Source organism: Kogia breviceps, chromosome 1, assembly GCF_026419965.1.
Source record: "Kogia breviceps isolate mKogBre1 chromosome 1, mKogBre1 haplotype 1, whole genome shotgun sequence".
NCBI classification, from domain to species: domain Eukaryota; kingdom Metazoa; phylum Chordata; class Mammalia; order Artiodactyla; family Physeteridae; genus Kogia; species Kogia breviceps.
Window position 1 is genome coordinate 187195916 of NC_081310.1, and position 9049 is coordinate 187204964.

General features: G+C 49.7%; 1 protein-coding gene across 1 annotated transcript; it reads left to right on the forward strand.

Moving 5' to 3' along the window:
- Positions 1–1079: 1079 nt before the first annotated feature.
- LOC131768190 (group IID secretory phospholipase A2-like) lies at positions 1080–6372 on the forward strand. Its single transcript, XM_059083911.2, has 4 exons — positions 1080–1167; positions 3852–3996; positions 4641–4747; positions 6227–6372. The coding sequence occupies exons 1-4, from the start codon at positions 1080–1082 to the stop codon at positions 6370–6372; spliced, it is 486 nt and encodes a 161-aa protein (XP_058939894.2).
- The last annotated feature ends 2677 nt before the right edge of the window (positions 6373–9049 follow it).

A 9049-nucleotide genomic window follows, 5' to 3' on the forward strand; every position in this document is an offset into this window, starting at 1 on the left:
GATATATACAGCAATAGAACCAGAAGGACATACACCAAAGTGTTAATAGTGGAAACAACTTAAGCTCCCATCAACGGGTGAAGGGATAAAGATGTCGTGTAGGTGAGTATATATATATATATATACACAATGGAACATTATGCAGCCATAAAAAGAAGGACATCGGGCTTCCCTGGTGGCGCAGTGGTTGGGAGGCCGCCTGCCGAGGCAGGGGACACGGGTTCGTGCCCCGGTCCGGGAGGATCCCACAGGCCGTGGAGCGGCTGGGCCCGTGAGCCATGGCCGCTGGGCCTGTGCTTCCAGAGCCTGTGCTCTGCAGCGGGACAGGCCGCGGCAGTGAGAGGCCCGCGTACCGAAAAAAAAAAAAAAAAGAGACATTCTGTCATTTGCAACAATATGGATAGACCTTGAGGCATTGTGGTAAGTGAGATGTAAGACAGAGAAAGACAAATACTGTATAATATCACTTATATGTGGAATTTAAAACAGCCAAACATGTAAAAACAAAGAGTAAAATGGTGGTTACCAGGAAGTAGGGGATGGGGAAGGATAGGACCAAAGTTGTTTAAAGGTACAAACTTGCAACAAGTAGTAAATAAGTCCTAGAGACAGTACAGTGAATATAGACAACGATGTGCTATAATCGCCAAACTTGCTAAGGGACTAGATCTTAATTATGCCAACCACAAAAAGAAATTGTAATTACGTGACATGATAGAAGTGCTAGTTATTGCTACAATGACAACTCATATTATAATATATAATGTATCAATATGTTGTACACCTTAAATTTACACAATGTTGTATGTCAACTTTAAAAAAAAAATTAATGGTGATGAATGGATTTACAAGTGATTTTAAATTTCTTCTAATCGCTTATGTTTTCCACGTCTTCTTTGCTGAACTTGTTTCTTCTGCAATCAAAAAGTTGAAAAAACAGATATTAGAAACAAAAATAATAAAATTTCTCATTGCCAGAAAAGAGGAAACAAAGAATATGGGTGACCTTGTCCAGAGCTGGAGCTGGGAGGGGTACGTGCAGGCTCCGGTAGGGTTGCATCTGATATAAAGGGCTCAGCATGGAAGGGGACTTCCAGCAGCTGCCTCCACTGCTCTGTGCTGGGATCATGCAACTTGCCTTGCTGTGCATGCTGGTGGTGTTTGCTGGTAAGTGGGGACAGGATCCACAGCTGGGAAGGCAGGGAGGGAAGCGGAGATGCCCTATATCTCTTTCCTAAACTGAGCTGCTGCTCTGATCCTCACTGCTCTGGCCTCGCAGTCCCCAACTCTTTGGCCCCCTGCAAGGAGCCATCAGTGGCTGTCAGTCCCCTGGAACAGTGGCTTTGGCCAGAGAGCCCTGGACGGCCAAGCTGTGTGGCATACAAAGGCGGGAAACTACAGAAACTGGGGTCCAGCTGAACTGATGCCTCTGGTACTTCGGACACAAATTACAGAAATGGATCTGCTCTCCTCTGTCCCTTTGACCAGATAATAGCAATCTCTTACCTATGTACAGCACTCTACATTTTTAGAACTCTTTCACATTCATTATCTCCCTTGAACCTAGGAAGAGGGTTCTGTTGACCATTGGGAGATGGGGCAGTTTCCATCCGATCTTTAGCAGATCAAATGTACAAATCTGGTTGCTAGCGAACTGGTGTTTTTGTTTCTTGATCCATCTCAAAATATGTGATTTGAGAAAGGATTTGCATTTTTAAATGTGGTTTTGTGTTATTTTGGGGACTCCCAAATTCTCAAGAGGAACACATCTCCAAGGTTACAGTAAAAACCATTAGGAAAATTGCAATCAAGCTGCAGAAATTCATCTCTCAGATGCAAAGAGGCAATACAGTGTAGAGATAAAATACACAGATGAACCTGCATTCAGGCGCCGGCCCATCACCTCCCAGTCGTATGACCTTGGCCAAGTCCCCCTACCCCTCTATATCCTCATTTGTAAAGTGGGCACAATGGCACCCTTTTCATTGGGTTGTTAGAAGGACTCTAATGAGAAAACGTATACAAAGTGTTTAGCAAGTGTAAGTAATAGTAAGCGAGCGATAGTTTAACACACAGCACATTCACGAGATAGTAGTGATGTTACCTCCTGCCACTGCCGCTAACCCTTGGGACAAAGGGCTCCGTCCCCCTCAGTGACAACTGAGGATGGAAAAAGCAACCCAGGCAGGTATTTCTGTCAAGCTAAGCCAGTGCCCCGAAGCCCTCCTAACCACAAGTTGAGCTCCTCAATTTCCCAGGGCTGGGTTGACCTCACTGTAAAATTGTGAGAAATAAGACCACCCGAAAGCATTCTGAATCAAAGTTAAATTTATTGTTTGCTTGGCAAGGAACAGCTGCATCATTCAGGTGTGAGTTTATTTGTGTGGCTATCTCTAAGCTGAAGTGGAAAGGGCTAGACTTAGGGGGGACAGAGGTACAGCAAAAAGACGAGATTCTGAATTCAGGTCCCTGGCTGGCCTGCAGGGTGGCTGGTAACTCTCTTGGCAGTGGGCTGCTTTCTGGTGCCTTATCACCGAATCCGGAATTCCAGAGGGCCTGGGGTCATTCCTTAGGATGGTCAAAACTTAGCAAGGTTTCTCTTTAACACCGGTACAGCTACAGCCACTGTGGCAAACAGGAGTGGCATTGTGGATTCCCACATGCTGGGGACACGACCTGCCTGCAAGTCCCTGACACCACCAGTCACTTTTACCTGCAGCCCAAGGCAAGCACCCTGCTTGTGATCGAACCCTTGGTCCGCTGCATGAGTTCATCTTAACCCCACCTCTTCCCATCCCACCCTTCCCAATCTGGGGCTCATCCCTGGTTTACTACTTACTTCACTTGAGTGTAGCGCTTTCATTGTAACATCATTTACTTGCGGGGGGAGGGCTCCAAAACTAGGGTCACCTGAGGGGGCCTCCCCAGCCCAGTCTCCCTGAGACTCTGGGCTCCGTCAGTGTTCTTGGATCATCTCCCCAGCTTGCACACAGGTACGTTCCAGACCCCTCTTACCTTGTCTGTTTCTCCCAGATTCTCCCCTGAATTCATTGACTTAATATATTTTATTTCTCCTAACTCAACATAATGTATTCCTCTCTCCCAATAAAATAAATTCCCCTTATGATCAACTCTAACCAGCAGATATTATGACCGAAATGAAAAAGATCCATGAAAATCATTGATTTCTAAATCACACTGCTTCCCACGAGAGCCATGCATGCTGTTCAATGTGTGGATTTCTCTACAGGCTGTGCTGGGGGGTCTGGGGAGGTGGGGTGAGTGTAAGAGGAAGGGTGTCTTCTTATTATAGAATGTGAACTCCATGCCCAGAGACAGAGAACAGAACAAGACTGCCTTGGGTTTCAATCCTGGCTCTTCTATTTACCAACTACTATGACCTGGAGCAAGTTACTGGGCCTCAGTGTGTTCATCTCTAAAATGGGGACTAAAAATAGTATTTATTGTACCAATGTTGGTTTTTTAGTTTTCATAAATATACCACGATTATCTAAGAAGATAATAACACTAGGGGAAACTGAATGAGGAATATATAAGAACTCTCTGTATGATCTTAGCAACTTTTCCATACATCTAGAATACACCGAAAGAAAAAGTTCATTTATTTTTTTAAAAAAGTGTTTATCTCATGGGATGGATGGAGTCAATACGTCACTAGATGAAAAGTTGCATGGTAAGCCCTCACCAACTATCATTATATTTTCAATAGCCTTAGTGTTTGTTGTCATTTTATTATCCAAGGTCATTGGTTTGATCCAGGTGCCAGGCCTGCAGCCCACTGGCCTCCACTTAGATTCACGTCCTCTCCTTGTGGCTGGGCTCCTTGACAGGTGTGATTCCAGCCCAGGGCGGGATACTGGACCTGAACAAGATGATCAGACAAGTGACGGGGAAGAGACCCATCTTCTCCTATTCGTACTATGGCTGTCACTGCGGATTTGGTGGCAAAGGCCAACCCAAAGATGCCACAGACTGGTAACTCCTCCCACTCATGCCCTGTCCCTACCCAGGGACCCTCCCCTTTCCTCTCCATCCATTTATTCATTTGGTACTATGTGCTAGGAACTCCTCTGAGCTCCAATCCAGCCCCAGCCCTTCTGGAGTGTTCCCCAGAATCTCTAAAGGCCCCCTTGTACTCTCAACCCCAAACCAGTTAGAATACCCACACACTCCTCAGTGCCATCGAATGGTGTTTTTTAAAAGTCTTACCTCTTTTTGCCATGATCACATTTGGTTTTCACGGCAACCCTAGGGATCAGCCAGAGGAGGGATGAGAGCCAGCCAGGCCCCGGGGTCAGTTCCCTCATCCACCACTTACAGGCTGTGTGATCTTGGGCAAGTGGCTTGACCTCCCAGAGTCTCAGTTTCCTCATCTGTGAAATGGGGATAACACAAGCACCTCCATCATAGGGTGGTCAAAAGGCTTAAGAGAGAATTCATAGATAGAACAGGTGCCTGGTACACAGGAAACAATAAGAGTTAGCTAGAAAGAAGACTAGGCCCTGCAGGCCTTGACTCTTCCAAGGTAGGCACACGATTTCTGCTCTGGGGTAGGGGCAGCGAGAGACCCGAGTTGGCCAAGGACTCATCACCACCACCCCCGCGTCCTCTCCCTCCAGGTGCTGCCACACCCATGACTGCTGCTACCATCATCTGGAGTACCGCAAATGCAATATTCACTTGGATCACTACAGCTACACGTTTTCCCAGGGGAACATCCAGTGCTGTGAGTGCCCAGGCCTCAGGGTTGGAGTTGGAGGCCGAGGAAGAGAGTTCCAGCATGCATTGCCTTAATATGCTGTGTGACAATGCACAAACTGCTCAACCTCTCTGTTTTTCTCATGTGTCCAGTGGCAGTAGCTGGGCTGTGGAGGAGAGGCAGGAATGGGGGTAGGAGTATGGAGAGGTCCAATAGGGGCTTTGAGCCCTGTAGATCTGGAAGGCTGGCAGACCTCAGCTTAGATCCCTGACCCACCATTAACCAGCTGTGTGACCTTGAACACATTGCTTAACTTCTCTGAACCTCCTCTGGAAACTCAGGAAGATAACAGTATTCTACTCCATAAGGTCAATTCAAGAACTAAAATAAGAGCAGACAGGATGGGCCCTGCAGATGCCTGCTGCAGATGCATGCTCGATAAATTACACAGGCTTTCGAGGTTACTGTTAATTTTTTCATCATCATTTGTCCTCAGAGCAGCCCAGCCAGGAGGCAGCAACACCTGGTGATCTCTGTTTTACAAACCAGGAAACTGAGACTAGAGTGAACTGTTTGCTCAGGGTCACACAGATGTAAATGACGAAGCCTGGGCTGTAATCCAGGTCACCTGGCCCCCAGGTCCATGCACAGAGAAAGGTGGCAGGTCCCAGGACTGGGAGATGAATGGGCTCATTAGCTGTCACTGTTAATTGAGAACTTAACAATAGACACAGTAAGAGTCAACATTTACCGACCACTTACTATGTGCTGAGGGCTCTGCCTTCTTCCTTTAATCTTTTATACATATATATATATATATATATATATATATATATATATATATATATATATATTCTTTTTCAGATTCTTTTCCCTTATAGGTTATTCAAAATATTGAGTATAGTTGCCAGTGCTATACAGTAGGTTCAGGTCTTCTTACGCCCATTTTACAGATCACGAAACTGAAGCACCGTGGTCCCTCTTTCCTCAGAGGCTTCGTACATGCTGTTCCACCTGCCTGGAATAGTCCCCTCCTCCACCCTGACTTTCGGGAGTGGGAGCAAACCCTTCCGATCTCAGCTCAAATGGCTCTTGACACTGAGTCAGATCCCACCCGTATCCCATCTCGTAGCCCCTGCATTGTTCCTCACTCCCGGGTAGCACAGTTGCTGGCCCTCATTTCTGTGGTTCTCTGATATCTGCCGTGCCCAGGGGAGTGTGAACCTCACGTGCCCTTTCTGTTCGGTCCTTTCCCCCCAGGGCCTGCCACAGGATAGGTGCTCAACTGTTTTTTGAAAGGATGAATAAACAAAGGAGCAATGGCACACAGGGAGGCCATGGCCCGTGCCCAAGGTCACAGAGCTAGAGTCAGAATAGCTGGCAAGGGTACCCAAAGCCATGCAAGGGCTGAGCTGCCTTCAGCGTCTCCCTCCAGGGGCCCTGACCTACCCCTGCTCCGTCTGGGGAAGGGATAGATGCTAAGTGCCCTCCCCCTCCACCCCACAGCTGACAAGGGGAGCTGGTGTGAGCTGCAGCTGTGCACCTGTGACAAGGAGGTGGTGCTCTGCCTGCAGCGGAACCTGGACACCTACAAGAAACACCTGCGTTACTACTGGCGGCCCCGCTGCAAGGGCCAGACCCCCATGTGCTAGGAGGGGCCCCCTGCACCGTGCCACGCTCCCTACCCTGCTCCTGGCTTCTTGAGCTCCAGAAGTCCTGCAGGACCACTGCCACCCCCCCAGGATCTAACCCCTGAACCAGCCTGGCTTTTTTTTTTTTTTTTTTTTTGTGGTACGCGGGCCTCTCACTGTTGTGGCCTCTCCTGTTGCGGAGCACAGGCTCCGGACGCACAGGCTCAGCGGCCATGGCTCACGGGCCCAGCCACTCCGCGGCATGTGGGATCCTCCCGGACCGGGGCACGAACCCGTGTCCCCTGCATCGGCAGGCGGACTCTCAACCACTGCGCCACCAGGGAAGCCCCCAGCCTGGCTTCTTTAAAACACTCCCTGGAAGAGGGAGGGTCTTGGCCTTCCCCCACCCCCCGACCTTGCCTCTTGGACCTTCTAAGTCTTCCCAGCCAAGGCAGCAGCTGTCTCCCCTGAGGGTGGAATGGGGTCTTAGGAAAAGCCAAGGCCAGGGAGCCCCCAGGGATGGTGTTTAGGCCAAAGCAGCGGGTGTTGCGCGCGGGGTCTGGGGGCGGAGGTGCAGCAGGTGCTCTACTGCCGCTCACCAGGCACCCCCCTCCCCAGGTCCCCCCCCCACCAATCCAATGCACCATCCAGACTGCCACTGGAGTGGCCTCTCTAAAGGATGATATTGATCTTTCTGTCTGCATGACTCTACTTCTTAAAACCCCAAGGTCCTCCACCACCCAGGATAGGGGCGGAGTTTGGGACCTGCACAGTCTGGCACTGTGTCCCTCTCTCTCTCTTGGAAGCTTGGGGACCCTCGCGGGCATGGCCAATGTCTGTCTTGGACTCAGTTGCATCCCTGGTGCCCAAAGCAGCACCCAGAACCCAGAAGGGACTCCGTAAATACTTTTTGAGGGAAGGGCTTGTCAACTTAAAAAAAAAAAAAAAAAAAAAGCACAACATGAAGAGTTGCGAATTAAGTTTTATTGGGGGTAAAATGAGGACTGTAGCCTGGGAGACGGCACCTCAGAGAGCTCTGAGAAACTGCTCCAAAGAGGTAGGGGGGAAAGTCAGTGTAGATGTGATTTTGGTGCAGGGGGAGTACATGCGATCAAGCACACATGTTTTGCAGAAGGTTTCTGCTCGTCATGAGCAGCAGACGTCGCCGTGAAGGATTTTAGTGCTTTTCTAGATATGAGGAGATGCAAGAATTGGGCTCATAAAATCAGCTCCTGAAAATATCTATCTAAAGGCCTGTTCTGCCAGTTTTTCCCAGAGCACAGAGGGCCTCATTCCTGATCTCCACCCTGAACTCCTTTCAAGGGGTGTTGAAAGGTCAGCGGCTGCAGCAGCTCATGATTGAGTCCTTGTAGAGGTAGTTGGCAAGTGTCAGTGGCAAGTGCCAATTTGCTGTTGACAGGCTGGACCAAGCAGCCCGCTCCCTTTGCTCCAGGCACCCGGTCCACAGGCCATGTGTCCTCCAGGCGCCCGTTCCTCTCCCGTTGCCAGGCATTTGCTCAGCCTGGACTTCTACAGCGATGCTCCACCGTCCCGCCGTCTCCAGGTGGCTAAGCCCACGCTAGGCTCCTTGGGGTCCAAGGGCAACTTCCTACAGGAGTCTTCCCTGGCTGATTCCTCCCCAGTCCTAAGGGCTCACTCCCGCCTTTGAGCTCCCACAGCACGTTAGGAGTCTAACAACTTGCCAAGCTCTCGCTTGAGTGGCATATGATGGTCCAGACTGCTCTGACCTCCCCGGCCCAGACTGGAGCTCCGGGAAGATGGAGCCACATCAGTTTCATCTTTGTTTCCTCTGCTGCCCCACATAATACGTGCTCAATCCGTGCTTTGAGATCAAAGGAGCCCATAATGGAGAGATGGAGGTGGAGGCGGGTGGTGTCCGTGCCAGCAAAGCCAGGTGTTGGCTACCACGTGCTCACATCGGCCTCCTTCTCTTGAGGATTTGCCCTTGGCTGCTGGGAGCCACCGTGCCCATCGCCCACCCCACCCCGCCCACCTCTAACCAATGAGTTGGGAGAATAATACCATGTAGGGCATAACTGCCCCCCGCCTCGTGCAGGACCATCTGGGTCATACGCTGTGTGCCCCAGTGCTCCTCGCGGGATCGGGCTAGATGTCTTGCTTTGTCCCCTGGCCTATCCTGTTTTCCTTGATCTCCTACAGGTTTCTCCTGAGACCCCTCCCTCAATAAATCATTCACTTGCACAAGAGTTCCCATCTCAGGCTTGGCTTTTAGGGAAACTAATTTTGGATGGATGGATGGATGGATGGATAATATTTTCATATAAGGAATCACAATCTGTCATTCATATGTGATTAGCGGTATTTCCAGCTACGTGGCTGGGGCACCTGGAGCCACCCCACACCCTCTGGCCCATAACACACACCTGTGAAACAGCTGACCAAGGGGTTTTCCTTCCACATGAAGCTCAGTGGCTCATGCTGGAGAGAGTAATAGGAATAAAGAACTACGGGTGCTGGGTTCGAATTCCAGGGAATTCCCTGGCGGTCCAGTGGTTAGGACTCCACTCTCTCACTGCCAAGGGCCCGGGTTTGATCCCTGGTCGGGGAGCCAAGATCTGCAAGCTGTGCCGTGCAGCCAAAAAAAAAAGAAAAAAAAAATTCCATTATACCACTGGCCAGCCAGGTGACCTTATATGAGAAATCTAGGTTTCCTCGT

Coding starts and splice junctions, on each gene's coding strand:
- LOC131768190 (XM_059083911.2), top strand. CDS start 1,080: ATGGAAGGGGACTTCCAGCAGCTGCCTCCACTGCTCTGTGCTGGGATC. Junction 1,168..3,851: donor CATGCTGGTGGTGTTTGCTG/GTAAGTGGGGAC, acceptor GCTCCTTGACAG/GTGTGATTCCAGCCCAGGGC. Junction 3,997..4,640: donor CCCAAAGATGCCACAGACTG/GTAACTCCTCCC, acceptor CTCTCCCTCCAG/GTGCTGCCACACCCATGACT.